The sequence below is a fragment of the Strix uralensis genome, chromosome 2 (assembly GCF_047716275.1).
Source record: "Strix uralensis isolate ZFMK-TIS-50842 chromosome 2, bStrUra1, whole genome shotgun sequence".
Taxonomy (NCBI): Eukaryota; Metazoa; Chordata; class Aves; order Strigiformes; family Strigidae; genus Strix; species Strix uralensis.
This window is the reverse complement of record NC_133973.1, coordinates 49,892,509-49,907,886: the sequence shown is the minus strand read 5'-3', so window position 1 is coordinate 49,907,886 and position 15,378 is coordinate 49,892,509. Positions and strand designations below refer to the sequence as shown.

Below are 15,378 nucleotides of genomic sequence, written 5' to 3'. Positions count from 1 at the left end.
GGTGATGGTCCCTCTGAGGCCAGGGGAAGCGAGAGCACCCTCCCTGCCCAGCAAGGGCAGCGGGTGACCAGCAGCCCCGCGGCAGCCCCGGCGCTGAGGCCACCATTGCTGCTGGGAGTTGACCCGGGGGGGGCCTTAGCGCCGGGACACCATGGAGGGACTTCGCTGGGGGTGGGGAGCAGTGAACTGAATCCCCGAGAACATCTGGGCTCCGGAGGGTACTTCTCAGACTCACACTTCAGCCCCAGCCCGGGGGGTTGAGGTGGGAGGCGGCGGCCCGACAGGCGCGGGCACAGGCACCCGCCGCCGCGCTGAGGAGCCGCAGCCATCGTGGAGGGGCGGCCGCGCCGCAGTGGCCGCGATCCCCGCCCCGCAGCGCGGGGCCCCGCCGAGCCAGGCCGGCACCAGCCCCCGCTGCCACACACCGCCCTTGCACGGCGCCCGCCGCTCCCGCCGCAAACAGCCCCCGTACCCCCTGCCGCCGCCATTCCCTCCCGCCGGCCGCCAACGGCCGCTGCCCTCCCGCCCCGCCGCCATTGCCCCGCCCCGCCCCGCCAGCCGGGCCCCGCCCCGCCCGGCGCGCGCCCACCCCCGCGGCGCCGCTGCAGCCCCCGCGCCCATATAGGCTCCCCCGCCGCACTCCCCGCGCCGCTGCCGCCGCCGCCTCCTCCAGGCATGGCACAGGGCTCTACCTCACTATGGCAGCACCAGCGCGGCACAGCACCCTGGACTTCCTGCTCGGCGCCACAGGTAACCGCCGCGGCGGGAGAGGGAGTGGGGGGGGGGCTGCGTCCCTCCTCGTCGCCCCCCCTCCCCCCGCCCGGCGGTGTGTCGCACCCCGCCTCCCCTCGCCCCTGCCGCCGCCGAGGAAACGGCGCGCTCGCCCGCCAGGCCCCGCGCGGGCGCCCCCTCCCCCGGGCCTCCCTCTGGAGCCCCTGCCCGGCCGCGTGTCCCCGGTACCCGCCCCCGCCGGCGGGCAGGTGCCCCCGCGCTCCCCGGGGCCGCCGTGCCCCCGCGCCCCCGTCCCGCACCGGCCCGGCCAGGCGGGCGGCCCGCTGCGGCCTCCCGCCTTGAGCCCGCTGTGCCGCGGGGCCAGCTCGGGGCGAAGCGGCGGTGCGGGGACGGGGGGGGGGGTGTGTGTGTGTGTATGGGGGGGTGTGCAGGTGCCCCCGCCCCGGGCGGTCACGGTGGTGAGTTCCGGCCGGCAGCAGGGCGGGCTTTCCCCGCCGGCAGCAGGGGCAAGCGGGCGGGCGGGAGGTGCGGCGCCGCGGGCCTGGGGGGAGGGCGAGTGGGCCTGGACGTTTCCGAGCGGCCGCGCCGGGGCTCCCCGCGAAGCCCGCCTCGGCCCGGCGCCCCGGTTAGTGTAGCCCTCGCACCGCGCTTCAGGCGGGGGCGATGAAACGGGCTCACAGCTCCCACAGAGTGGGGCACGGGTACGACGGGTGAATGTCTTGTCACTTCGGTATTTCTCTTAACCCCGTTGCAAAAGCGCGAAGGAAGTGATTAGCAATGAAACTCGGCTTCGGGTGAGCCGCGGGCCGTTCCAGCGCTTTATTCAGCAGTTAGCTGTAGGGGGCACGTTCGAGCCAGAAACCGAGGAAACCACCACGTTTCTCAACGGCCAAGATGGGCGAAAAGGTTTAATCGGGGGGGAGCTGCCTCGGGCGGCGAGGCCGGTGAGCGCTGCGCGGGGCCGCCAGCCCGGGCTGCCCTGGCCTGGCCTCCGCGCCGCGCCCCCCCCGCCCCGCGGACAGGCCCGGCGAGCCTCCGGGGGCCTGCTGGCCTTCCGTGTCCTCCCCCTCTCTTTTTATTTCCCTTTTTGGAAGGAGGCGGAGAGGTGTGAAGGCAGTTCCCCGCATCTACAGATAAAATCTATCCTTAGCTTGATTTGAGAGAGAGGTTCCTGACCCCAGGGGCTTTGCTGCGTGCTGCGCCCTTCGTGGTGTTGCTGCATTTGTGCTTCAGAGCCAGGAGCAGAGAGGGGGAAGGTAATCATGGAGTTGTTCCCAAACAGTGCCCTTTAGGATATTCTGCTGTGTTTCGTGGTGAAAGTCTTCCATTTTCCATTTTATGGTGAGAATTTTTTATAGTGCAGTTCAGTCACTCTAATGGTGGATGAGATAGTCCTGACATTTTACTTGCACCTTGTGTTTGACTGATCTATCATGAACAGAATTGGGAAGCTAAACCAGTCTAAAAGCAATTTTCACGGATACCATACAGCCCCTGCAATGACCTCTTTACCTGTTTAGTTCCCTGGACTATCATGGGTTCAAGGGTTATATCAGTAACTGGCTTCTGCAGAAGAGTCAGAATTGCCAGGGAAAAGAGTAGGACTAGGTGTATTGAAAATAAGTTGCACTTATATTAGCTGCTCTGTGATAAAAAAAGTCATTAATTAAATAGTGTGATAACAGTCTTAAGTACTGTTTTGATTTCAGGTTGGTTTTCTATACCATCTCCCTTTTCTTTTGAAGACAGTGTTTAGATCTTTGGTCAAGATGGATTGTGCCTAACTGGGGATGGGGCCACAGACCAACTGTGGAAGTATTGCTGTGTAGATCAAAAGAGGGAAGAAGCTTTTTTCCTTTCATATGTTTGTTTCAGCATAATAGACATTTTCAGTGAGATGTGAAGAACTTACTTCCACCCATGACAGCTCTGAAGTTGGCTTGTACTTTTCATGTGGAGTTTTTCCTCTTGTTTAGTGCTTATGGCCCAAAACATAGAGTTGTCTATAGAGGAAAAATTGGTGAATGTATGTTTGTAGTTTGAGTTAAAGGAGTTCAGTGCTGAATCATGGGTCATCAGTTGAGATTTTTACTTGTAAGCTCCATGGAAAATAAAACTTCTGAATGGTCTGGAATGCTATGAAATGGCATTTAGTAAAATGAAATGTGTGGTTTTGGCCTTTCTGATCTTGTGAGGATGACATGTTACCTCTGCATCTCAGCTGAAGCTGCTGCATCTTTATGTTCTGGAGAATGCAGAATCTGTTAAGTTTTTGATAAATGCACACTCCTTATTCCTTAAAACATTAACTGTGCCTTCAGTTTTTGACAAATAAGTATTTTTAGTAGGTATTAATATAGCTGCTAAATTATATAGCTTGTAGGAAGGCAAGACTTTAGTCTATGAAAGCAAGTTTGTTCAGTAGTTCGTGTTTTATTGCAATGCATCTTGTAATAACTGTATGTGGTTATGGTGTCTTATTTCCTTAAGAATCCGCTTATATGCGAGTTGTTACATATGGTTGATGAAATAATTTGAATATGGTTCTTGGTGTTAGCACAGAGCTATCCAGTGTTCTCCTAATCCGGAAGGGAAGAAAGGCTTCACTGGTATTGTCCAGCATCAAAAAGGATGGTGTTTCTGAGATGTTACCATTTTTCTGGGTTTTGTTTGTTCCTTTGTGCTCTGTGTGGCTTGTCTTCATCCTCACTCTTTTGAGGTTCTTGGGGAGTAAAGAAGGGAGACTGTCTTTCTGTGTCAGTGAAAAGATCTGGAGGACACGGCTCTGCATTAGGAAGATGGGATTTTGTCATGTGTTAGTACTTGTGCGGCTATTAGCTAGCAACTATTCGTGCTACAGAATATGGTGTAGGTTCTGGTGAGTCAGTCCCACTTGCTGGCTGACTTGGGATGTGCCAAAACCTTTCAACAGCAGCCCTGTTTCTTCAGGCAGTACCATTCTTTTGGGCTATTGGACTGTGGTGCATGTCACATATATTCTTCAGGACTGAAATATGTACTCAGCACGGATCTTGAGAATGATAACTGGAATAGTAGACATTTCTTAGTGTTTGCCATCATCACTTCTGTAAAGTTGATGGTGGTTGGAGGTATTGAGAGATGCCAGCAATGCCAGTGAAAAACATGGGTGTAGAGAGTTAAAGACAACGAGTCCTCTTGGGCTGGTTTGAGACGGGGGAGAACACAGCACTGTCTTGGGAGCGGGGCTGCATGAGATGAATGAAGCCATGTACTCTCTACTAAAAGCTGTCAGTTTTCTTCAAACCCTTCAATAAATTTTTTAATGTACTACAAAATTTACAAGTTGGTCAAAAGAAAAAAGGTCCTTTTGTCTTCAGAACCATACCTTCCCTAATTATGCATCCCATCAGTTTTTAAAAATAGTAACAGGCAGTTGAATATAAGCAGAGCTGAATATTTGATAGCTGGGTAACATAACCTGACTTTCTGTGATGGTCTCAGCAAAAGCTGATTAAAGTAGTAGCTGTAGAGCTCAGTTCTTTGAGCAGAAGTATCTTGCTTATCTGTGGCCCCTGAGATAAGCTGACAACTTCATCAGGCAAGCAGCATAGTGTTTGTTCCCTATCCTAAAATGCAAGAAGAGTGCTTTAACACTTACAAAAATTGATGCAGATTGCTCGCCTACCTTAATTTGGGCATAGAAGGCTTTAGTCATGCCTTTCACTTCTGGGCTAATGACATTTTTATTAGTCAATTGTAAATGAGGAATTTGAGACTCCAAGTTACTTAAAGGACTTCATGATGAAGTATGTAGATGCTTTGATGCCTTATACCTTTACAGAACTGATTTTTAGATTACTCTGTTGTAAATCTGCTCATAGATGGGAGTGTTTCTGTCCATGCATGAAGGTACCATATAAGCTTAGTTTTCTTGGTTCTTGAGTATTGAAATGGTTAATGTTCAGGTTTCTTTAATGAGGGGAGGGAAAGATAATATGGAGACTCTCTTGAGATTTGTTTTATTTACTTCAGAAAGTTTCTTTCAAAGGGTAGGAACTTGTTGGAAAACCAGCTTTAACTCAAAGTTTACTGTATGGGATTATTGCTGGATGGATTATACAGTTCATAGTACAGCTGCACAAACAGTTGTGCCAACAACATTCAGGACCAGGGCACAGATGAGTGAGCTGGTAGTGGAGAGCAGTGATTACCTGAGCTGGTGCAGTTACTGAAATAAATTATTATGAAACTCTTGTGTGAATTAGCACACAATGGAAATGTCAGGGCAGGTGAGGCAATGTTTGGCTTTTTGAGAAGAAGGATAAGTGGATATGTGTATGCACATGGTCTGTTTTTCTTCAAATTAGTATTTTCATGGAGATAGAAGAAGCAATGACCTTTTGTGGGATGAGCCTACTCTTTAGGCCCTCTGTCAGTGGCTTTGTTCCTGTCTTCAGGATCCACTGCTCAATTCTGACACTGCGTGTGGGGGAAAAACTTGGTGGGAAAATCAAGCCTGTCATCAGTAGGAATACATGTAAAAAAAATGGCTAATGACTGCAGTACTCATGTCTAAATGTTCTTGGATGTAGACAACATATTAAGAGATAGTCTTTACTAATAAGTTGTATGAAAGAAATCTAACTGCAGTCATGTATATTGGATTTGACTTGCAAAAACTGTTTAAAACTTTAATAGTTTGGTTAGTGTTTTGCTGCATAACTGCACTTATTGGAGACAAACTTGATTTGCAAAACTTTTCTTTTGGAAGCTTTTTCAAAGGGAGACACTAATTGCTTTATAAGTTAATTAAAATTACATAAAATGTCTCAGCTGAAGCATCCATTACAAGGTAAGAAAGTGCCACTAACTCTACTGGCAATTTGATGTCTTAGACTTTTGGCCTATTTTTAAGCAGACAGGAATGCTGTCAGGTGAAGCTTTAGTATGCAGTCAGAGGTGTAAAGATTTAAATAACCCTCACATCCTTGTTTTTTTTGTTTACAGCTGTTTAATAATACTCCATGATATACTCCTGTGTTTGACATCCTTAGGTGTAATAACTAACTGGTTGTACATGTGTCCTGAAAGAATCTTGATTATAAGGTGTTCTAAGTTACTCTACTAAATGTTCTTTCAGTAATGAAGTTTTTACTTAAGCTATCAAATAGTTAAATATTAGCTTAACTGCATGTAATTCAAATATCTTCATTCTTGTCTTTGTTTTGATTGGAAGTTTTAATGTTCTTCATAGAGCAGGACCATAGTTTTATGTGTTTATTCTTGGCTATGCTGATCTAAACTTTTGGAGGGGGGCAAGAGTTGACAAAGCTTTTAGTTCTGCATCTGTTTAGAGCGCTGTAGTTGAGTTTCCTTACTTCAAGGACTAATGAAAAAAAATGCCTGAGGGGACAGTCTCCCTAACAGGAGTGTCAAAGAGAACTAAATGATGAGGAGGGGTGCTGTATTGGCTCTACCATCTCTGAAACCTCTACATGTGGAAACTACATGAGTTCAGCTGCTTCTGTGTGAGCTGTATCCTGCTGTACTAAAGACAGTTTGGAATTGGTGCTGATTTGGTTTAAGCAGATAATCAGCAATTCTAGCTGTTGAGTCATGGTTTGTTCCACACTGAGTGTGGAAATGCCAGAGAAAGCAGGAAGAGGTGACTGGCATTGGAAACTTGCCCTCTCTTGCAGCGTTCTTCCACAGTCAGTCAGTCTTGTGTATAGAGGAAGAAGGCTTAAATTAATACTAAATACTTAGCAGTTTCTAAGATTATAAATTAAAAACTCATCAATAGAACTTTTGAGCACTTGGCTGTATATAGTTATTTTAAAGTTAATATTCTCTGTAATGGGTGTTTTTGTTGCCTAACATACTAGAGATGCTAGGGGGTTGTTTTTCTTAGGAGGCAGACTCTGGTTCTGTGGCTGGAGCTGGCTGCAGTTAGCAGTAAAAACAAATTAAGTATATTGGAACATACTGTGGGGGGAATGGCATCTCTGAGCCTTGTAGCTCAATTTGACTGGTTCTGTCAAGTATTGGGTTGTCTGAAGTGCTGAAACATCTGATTACAGTGATAACATGCAGATGATATGTTTATCTCTTTACCCTATTGATTTATGGTATGTTATCAAAATTTGCTGACTCCTTAACTATGATCTGTATGTGAAGACAATGTGAATAAAGATTAAACAAGACTCAAGTAAATGCCTCTGGAGCCTCTTATCAACCCTGGCTGAAGGTGTGTTTGCAGCTAGCTTGTAGCTGCAGCTCAGGAATGGGTCTGTTTTAGTTGTGCTCCCTTAGCAGCCTCTGTGAGTGGTGTGGGCTCAGCCTGTGCTCTTGGCTGGGCTGTTTTAAGCTGAGCCCTGCAGGTCTCCACAGTCTAGTTCTGACAGGTCTGGACCAAGAACTGGCCTGCTGTGTGTCAGAGCACAAATGGGGCTTGTCAGGAGGTGTTAATACAGGAATTAATAGCTTTCCATTTTTAGCAGTAAGGACTGCTGTGAACTCATTCCCTCCTTTTGTCAGCTTCCAGTTTTGAAGATTAAAATGCTTTATGAATGGAACTCTGAAAATAAAATTATCTGATTCCCCAACATCATGTCAGGTACTGAATGGCTGCTTGCTCAGGCATGAAGGAACTGTCGCGTGCAAAGGTGGAGGTTAACAGCATGGGAGATGTTTTCTATGAGGGTCTGGCTTGAGGCTATGGAACAAATTCCTGCAGGAAGTAAAGACTGCTTTTGAAACATCAGTATTTCCCATTTCAGGTGCACTTCTCTGCCCATGCCTTTTTAATAGCAAAATCCTTGCAAGGAGAGAAAAGTACATAAAACAAGTACTAATCACTTTGCTTCATACATTGATAGAAGATGGTCAGGTTCCAGGTGCTGTAAGTGGCTTGAGAGATGTGAGTGAACAGGAGAGCTGGTATTATTTGGGCATGCTGAAGTTGTGTTACCAAGTTAATTTTCTCTCTTACTGCCTTTTTGGATGGAAGGGCTACAGATACTTCAACAGGTGGTAACATTTAAAATGTGAACACTCTTTACATGCCAGTTGATGGACTTCAGTTTATGAATTACTGGGAGAGACAAATGAAGTTACTGAAGCTGAGACGTTGCAACCAGATTTGTTGGTGTTAAGGCTCAAGCTACACATCATATGAAATAAGTTTTCTGAGTGCATAAATACTCTGTGTCAAGGTGGTATGCCAAACCTCATGTATGAAAATGTTGGTTTGCAAATGCCTTTGGATTCCTCTTTGCCTACTACTCAGCTCTGATAATCTGTTCGGCTGAAGTGATGGAAGAAGTTTAATGAAATGCTGTCTTTCCATGGCAAAATTAAACTTGACCAAGCAGCAAGTCTGGAAGTCTCTTGTGAGACAAGATATTGTTTGTGGGTTGTCCAGAACAGTGTGACAAATATTTCACATGTCTGTCTCTAGATAAGCAAGTGTTGCTTCTGTATTAAAGTACAGTGAATTTGTATGAAGTGTAAAAACCTGTGAGAATCTTGCAGGGTAAAGTAGCAATTAGAGAAAGGAAAAAAGTTAAAAGCTTTTTTTCTTAACTATAGTGTGATTATTAAACAGAAATGTGACTTACAGAATGCTAGCCACTGTTACTTGTGGAGGCCTATAAATGTGTTTTCTTCCAGAGTTACCAGAGAGTGACAGAACTTCAGGTAAGCTGTGCACCATTCCAGAAGATCTGCATTTAAAAAGTTGTTAACCATAATAGGATGTCACATTGTAACTATCTGCAATTAGATGCTAGGTATAGGAAAACTACTTTTAAAGCATATATTTTATCAAAAATACAGAAAGAAGTAATTTGTAAATGTCACAGTGAATGGGAGAGACTCTTTAAACATTATTTAACTCTGCATGTGATTACTGTGAAAGGTATGGTAACCTGGCAGTTCTTCACTGCTTTTGTCCTCTTTCTGACTTTGTTTTTGAAGAGGCAGTACTTAAATAGCTTCTTCAGAGTTGTTCTGTCAATCTGGCATGCTTGGTGTCTTATTTTTTTGTCTTGAATGTTCTTGTAGGAGTTGCCCTACCTAACTGAAAAGCATTCCTCTAATAGCCAGCTGAAAATGGTCCCTCGGGTGCTTTCAGCAGCCATGAGGGGCTTGAAGTTTTACCAAAAGTGAACAAGGAAAAACCCCTGAATAGGTCCCTGTGGTGGGTTATTTTTAAACTTTGCTAGTGCATCATGATGCAGAAGTCTTCAGGGGTGAGCCTTCTGATGTTGATGAATCTGTGAGTGGGAACCCTGTACTTGTGCAGTAAACAAGCCAGGAAAAGTGTGCTTGCAGTGCTTGATTTCACAAGTAACTCCTCAGTCATGTCAGATGATAATCAAATACTTACGCAAATCAAATCAAGGTAAACTTTGGAAGGTGATCCTTTGTATTCACTCTTTCAATTAAAGTAGCTTCAGACTTGGACATGCTGCAAGTATTAACCTTGACTTTGCTGACTCTGCTGTAGTCAGCCACTGTTCCAGTGAAGGGTTTATTTTCCTGTCTCTGGATATTAATGATGCTCATAATAATTGAGCTGTCCTGTAGGCTAGTGTTTGTGATTGCTTATCTCTTTGCACTGGTACAGATTTTCAGAGACTTCTGTGGATGATGTATCCTGGCTCCTACAGATATCTGTGCAAGACCATGGCATAATGCAGAGGCAACATATACCTGCTGTCTTCCTGAACTCTTGACTGGTATTCCTTGTCTAATGAGTGGGTACAGATTCTGGATGGCAGAATTTTGGAGACTAGAGAATGCATTTAATACTACATGTAATAAAAGTTTAATAACAAAGCTGAGCTTCTTCATTTAGATTATGTTTTAAGCCTTCTTTGAGTCAGTCTGCATGAGTTAATAAAGTAAGCTGTACACAAGTGTGTGGCTCTATGTGTAACAGTCCCGCAGACAGACTTATGTCCTCAACTGGTCAGTAGGATTTATCCTTCCTGAGTGCTCATAAAATGCAAAATACCTTCAGTAAGGCTCTGATCTCTCAGAAGACAAGAATATAGTAACTAGGAAGTCAGTGTGTGGGCTGACAGGAAAAAAGTGGCCCCTGGTTATAAAATTTATTAATAAGCACTTTCATGTTCACAACTAACCTTAAGTTAGTCAAGCGTGAATGAGCTCTAAATTGGTAGCAAATGCTTTCTTCTGGTTCTTTTAATATGTATGTTGCAGTGATAAGTCTTCATTTGTGCTTGAAAACACTTTCTAGTTTACCTAATTTCATATGTGTGATGTGCTTGCTTTATTCAAGCAAGAAAATGATTGTTTAGGTGACACTTATATTGGCTTAGTGACTAACTTTACATTAAAGCATGAGAACGTAGTTTTATTTTGATGCTTTTGCTTTGTGGCTTGGCTCGCATGAAGGGTTGCTATCTTGGTAAGGGGAGGAGGGTAAAACAGAAAAGTGTGTTGTGCAACTGGTACAATCTGTGGTGTTCATTCTGCCCCTTTACTCTCATCTGCTCTCTGCTGTACCCTCTACCTAGATTGCATGCCTCTGCTGTATTCCAAAAGCGCTGAACAGCATGGTTATTAACACCAAACCATAAACCAGATGACCAATGATGCCAGGAATGTGACATTAATTTAGAGAAAAAATGACAAAGTATACTTGAATCCTTTTTACAGTAATGGTGATCAGCTTCTGCTGCAGGCTTGATGTGTAGCAGAGGTCACATTAGAGAAAAGCTCCTTGATACAAGGATCCTTGTCTCTAAGAAAACTTTTGTACCAGAAATCTTACATGATGAGGAATAAAACTGTCCAACCTTATTAGCATTCTTTACTTCCTCATTTAAATGATGTGTTTGAAAATTCATGGGAGACTGAGATAAAGAGTGGGAATGCTGTGATATAGTCTAGTAAACCTTATGTTTTGCTCGCACTGATTTAATTAAACTCCATGTTGTGGTGTTTTGTGATTGAATATACTGAAATAATCAATTCTTGTAACTGCATTATCTGTACTTGTAGCAGAAGCTCCCTATTTAACCTTTTCAAAAAAGTTTTTGTCTTAAAGACTAGATGGAAATGGAATATTGCCTTTAAATGCTGCCAATGAAAGTGTTCTGCCACATCACTTCTACTTGAATGTGGAACCAAACCTGCTGTTTGCATGTGTTGAACTCTGAATGACAAGGTACCTTACAAAATTGACCTTATAGTTAAGATCATGGCTGTTGTGTGTAACTGTTTCAGATTAGTCTCACTCTGTGTTTACTGGTGGTACTTTGAGATGTGATGGTGCCATTATTCTGCAGTCTGATAATAGATGGTTTTAATAGTGTAATCCTGTAACTGGAAATGTCCCCTTGATGCACAAACAGTAAGGCTTAAACCTCACTGATGTTGGAATGTATTTTTAGTGAGGCTGAGGTTACAGAAGACTTCAGGAACTTCAGGTTCAGAAAACATGGGGTATTCAATACACAAGGTGACTTCTATTTTTATGTGCAAATCCAAGTTTTTGGTTGTCCCAGTTGAGTAGAAGAAGGGTAAAAGAGTAACTTTAATGTATTTTCTGTTATGGAAGTAGGTGGAGCTGATAGACCTATAGTTGCTGAAAACTTAAGGTTTTATGTAGGGTTTTCCCTTAAGGGTGATTACAGAATTTTACACTGCTTTTATGAAAGAACTGAAAAAGAAAAATCTCTGTATCAGAGCTCAAAGGAGGAAGTGGGGAAAACATGGTTTTATGTTAGTGAGACTGTATCTCTGGGAACTATGTTTTTATATACACATGCACTTTGCACTGCTTGCAGAAGTTGAAGCACAGCTATTCCTGTTCACTGTCCATACAGTCACTTTTGGCTGAATTCTTGCTTAGTGTTTTTTAAGTAGTGACTCACTGGTGTGTACACTGAACTTGAATTTTTATTGTGTAGGAACGGCTAGGGCAAAGTGGCTATATAGCTCTGGTCTCTTTACATTAATGTTGGAGATCTGGACAAAGGTTTAAGGTATTCCATAAAGGTGATATGTGACTGCATGATCTACCTTAGAAAATATTTCTGTGCTAGTGCCATCTGAAAGCCTGTATATATTTTGTGTTACTTCAGTTACCATTATTACTAAAGTTACAGTAGTGTTTTTTGAAACTACAAGAAAAAGTTCAGCTTTTTAAAGGGGGTCTTAAGAAAGTTGAAATAGCTTCTATTTTTTCACCTTGCATTCCTTTGTCTGAAGCTGTGCTTCCACACACCTCATTTTGGCAGAGGGAAGACAAGCCAACTTTGGGATATTCCTGCATGTAGGGAAGATGAGGGATTAAGGTAGGTGTAGATTGTGGAAGGTGTGTGGTACTCTTTACCCAGGACCAGGTTCCTTGTAGATATGTTACTGTGCAATGATTCTCTTGGTGCATCTGAGAAGAATCTGGGACTGAAAGAAATTCAGTATTGCTCCTATCTTCAAAAGAGCAAGAAGGAAGTTCCAGGAAACTACAGGTCAGTCAACTTTATCTTAATACCTGGGAAAGTGATGGAGCAAATACTCTTGGAAACTATTTCCAAATCTGTTGAGGTCTAAAAAGTGTTTGGATGTAGCTGACATGGATTTACAAAGGGGAGATCATGCCTGACCCACCTGATGGCATTCTGTGGCTTGCTGGAGGTGGGAAGAGTAGCAGTTGCTGTTTTTCTGTAGCTTAGCTGGGCTTTCCACACTGTTTCCAATAACATCTTCATGGACGAAGCGGTGGGAGTACAGTGTAGAGAAATCCACAGTGAGGTGGATTGAAAACAACTGCTTGCTCCAAAAGGTTGTGATCAGCAGCAAAGTCCACCTGGAGGCCAGTCAGATGTAGTGTACTCAAGGAGGTGTTGATAGTGGGGCCAATGCACTTCAATACCTTCATTAATGACCTGAATATTGGTACAGAGTGCATCCTCAACAAGCTTGCAGGTGAGACAAAACTGGGAGTGATTTGATGCACTGTAGGCACTCCTGGCCTACAGGAACCCAGTGAAGTTCAACCAAAGGGAGTGCCAAGTTTTTCACCTGGAAGGAATGACCCCATACACAGGTACAGGCTGGGAACAGCTTTGTCTTCAGCTTAGTTATCCTTCTCCTCAACTCGGGCCTGCTGAGCCATATCTGGAGTGCTGGGCCCAGTGCTCGGCTCCCCAGTACAGGAGAGAGTTGGTCATGCTGGAGTAAGTCCAGTGTAGGGCCATGAGCATGTTTAAAGGACTGGAGCATCTGTCATACAAAGAGAGGATGGATGAGCTGGGACTCCTCAGCCTGGAGTAGAGAAGGCTCAGGGGGATCTTAACCATATAGAATCATTTAGGTTTGAAGAGACCCTTAAGATTGAGTCCAGCCATTAACCTACCACTACCAAGTCCATCACTAAACCATGTCCCTAAATGCCATGTCAATAAAGTTATATATATATTATATATAAAGTTATATATATATTTACTCTTCCCATCAGTTTTTTTCAGAGAAGGCAGAGCTGGACTTTCCTCAGTGGTGCTCTGTGTGACAAGACAAGAGGCAGTGAGCACAAATTGAACCACATGAAGCTCAATCTGAACATAAGAAAACACTTTTCTTTGAGAGTGGTTGAACATGGAAATAAGTTTTAGCCACAGGCAGTGGAGTCTCAATCTGTGGAGACAGCAGAAACCTGACTGCTTGTGGCCTTAAGCAACCTGCTGTCATTGAGCCTGCTCTGAGCAGGGGATTAGATGAGAATCTCCAGAGGTCCCTTCCAACCTCTGCTGTTCCTTTGTAGCTACCTGACCTGGCTGTGCCAGGGGGATGTACACAGGATTGACTGTATGTAGAAAAATGAGACCTCAGGTGAACTACAGGCTTGCTCAGAGGGTATGATTGCATCATTGACTTAAGCAGTCTTTCACCCTTCCCTCTTGCACCTTCTTATATCAGTACTAGCTCTTAAAAATACATAACTGCAAGCTGGTTTTGGGTGCTTACCACACCACCCCCCTATCCTCCTAGTTGAGTCTGGTGCATGAGTGTAAAGGAAGAGGCAGGAGAGAAGATGGGAGTGCTCTGTTTGGTGACAGTGCAGCTTTAACTTGTCATTGGTTAACACACAAAAACATTAGGAATTCAGTCCCAAGTCAGCTACATGCTTTGGGGAAAAGGTGGCTGGTAGCTGTGGAGCATGTGTGGGGAGGGAAGAGGTGGGTTGTGTTTAACTTGTACAGAACAGTAGGAAGAGGAGAGGATCATTGCAAGAGGAACATACAGTATTTAGCTGGGTATAAGAGGAAAAAGTATCGTGCTCTCAGAAATGCTACAAATACTACATTAAAGACTTACAGTGTCTGGCAGAGAGATTTATCCTCTCATGTGGGTGTGTTTTGTGTGTATTCCTCTTAGCAGTCTGAACTGTTGTAAAGGTGATGGTAGTGGAGGGGAAGAATGAGGGTTGAATTCTCCTATTGGTAGCTGGGTATCTTTAATACTTTGAGAGCTCATTCTGATTCATGATTGTTTTACCCATAATTTCCAAAATGACACTTGGATACACCATGTAACTTATTGACTGTGGTGATTATATGCATGTGCCAGTAAGTTCATGCACATGCTGTGATGGCACAGTATTATAGCTTGATTTGCCTGTATTCACTATGTAGGTGGAAGTCCTCAGAGTAGGAGTGTGGGAGATGTTCTGTGGAAACTTCAGAAAAAAGCAGCCTTCTACTCTTAACTTCCTGTAATACAGAATAGTAAAATGGAGTAAGTGCACAGGGAAACTTGATGATCTGTTTTTCTCATGGATGGATAAATAGTAGATGACTTTCCACTTGCTGCCCTTTTTAAGCCTCATGCCATGCGGGATTTGTTGAGCTCTGTGTATAAGTCAACGTGAGGAGGCTGATTCTCCCAGGTGCAAATTGATTGAAAGGATTGAAAGGAATAATTTTGGTATAGATTTCTGCTTCCTGCTGTTTCCTGCTTTCACAGAGCTGGCAAGGACAAAACAAAGGATTCTTCTGGAGGAGGTGGTGTGGTTCTGACAGGAGACTTTCAAACTTAATACCCGGGAGGTGTGTGTTGCTGAAGCCAGTTGTTTCTTATGTGCATCTGTTAACATGTCAGGCAAAAGCTAGCTTCTTTGTCATGGGGGGTAATGAAAGTGGGCTTTGGGGTGTCCTGGGAGGGGGTCCTTTAATTCTTGAGGCATAGGTTTATTTTGTAGTTGTTGAAGGAAAAGGGACAGTTTAGGCAACTGTTGTCATTCTGAACTCTGAGCCTGTGGTATTTCTGTGGAAGCTTCTCTGGATAGTGATCTCTGGAAGGAGCTAGTAGGATGAAGCTGTTTGCTTTCCATAAACTGTAGTGCCTTTTTGTCTCTTTTTAAAAATTATTTCTTCATTTGTTTTAGTGCCTAAAGGAAATCTAGGACGCGTGAAACACAGGCACTTGAGCCTGAAGTTTCTCCTCAGCTCTGGATTTTAAAATTTATGACATTTTGCTCACTAAGCATTTCCGTAGCATACCCCTAACTCTGGAGTTTTTTCATAATTAAGATTGAGATAAAATGCTGGCATTGGAAAAATGCCTCAGATTAGTCTATGAATGAGAGGAACCCCTGTAAGCCTGGTTACTGTATTACCAGTAAGTGGTGGT

General features: G+C 44.3%; 1 protein-coding gene across 2 annotated transcripts in view; it reads left to right on the top strand.

The window, feature by feature from the left end:
* Window positions 1-572: 572 nt before the first annotated feature.
* Window positions 573-15,378, top strand: part of SMS (spermine synthase) — a 51,298-nt gene continuing 36,492 nt past the window's right edge. The window contains exon 1 of one of the 2 annotated variants that reach the window (XM_074858633.1): window positions 573-750. In XM_074858633.1, the coding sequence (XP_074714734.1) occupies window positions 699-750 (52 nt within the window). In that variant the 5' untranslated portion in view covers window positions 573-698. Of the gene's footprint in view, window positions 751-10,624; window positions 10,913-15,378 lie in introns of those variants that run through there. The other variant, XM_074858634.1, reaches the window with a different exon arrangement.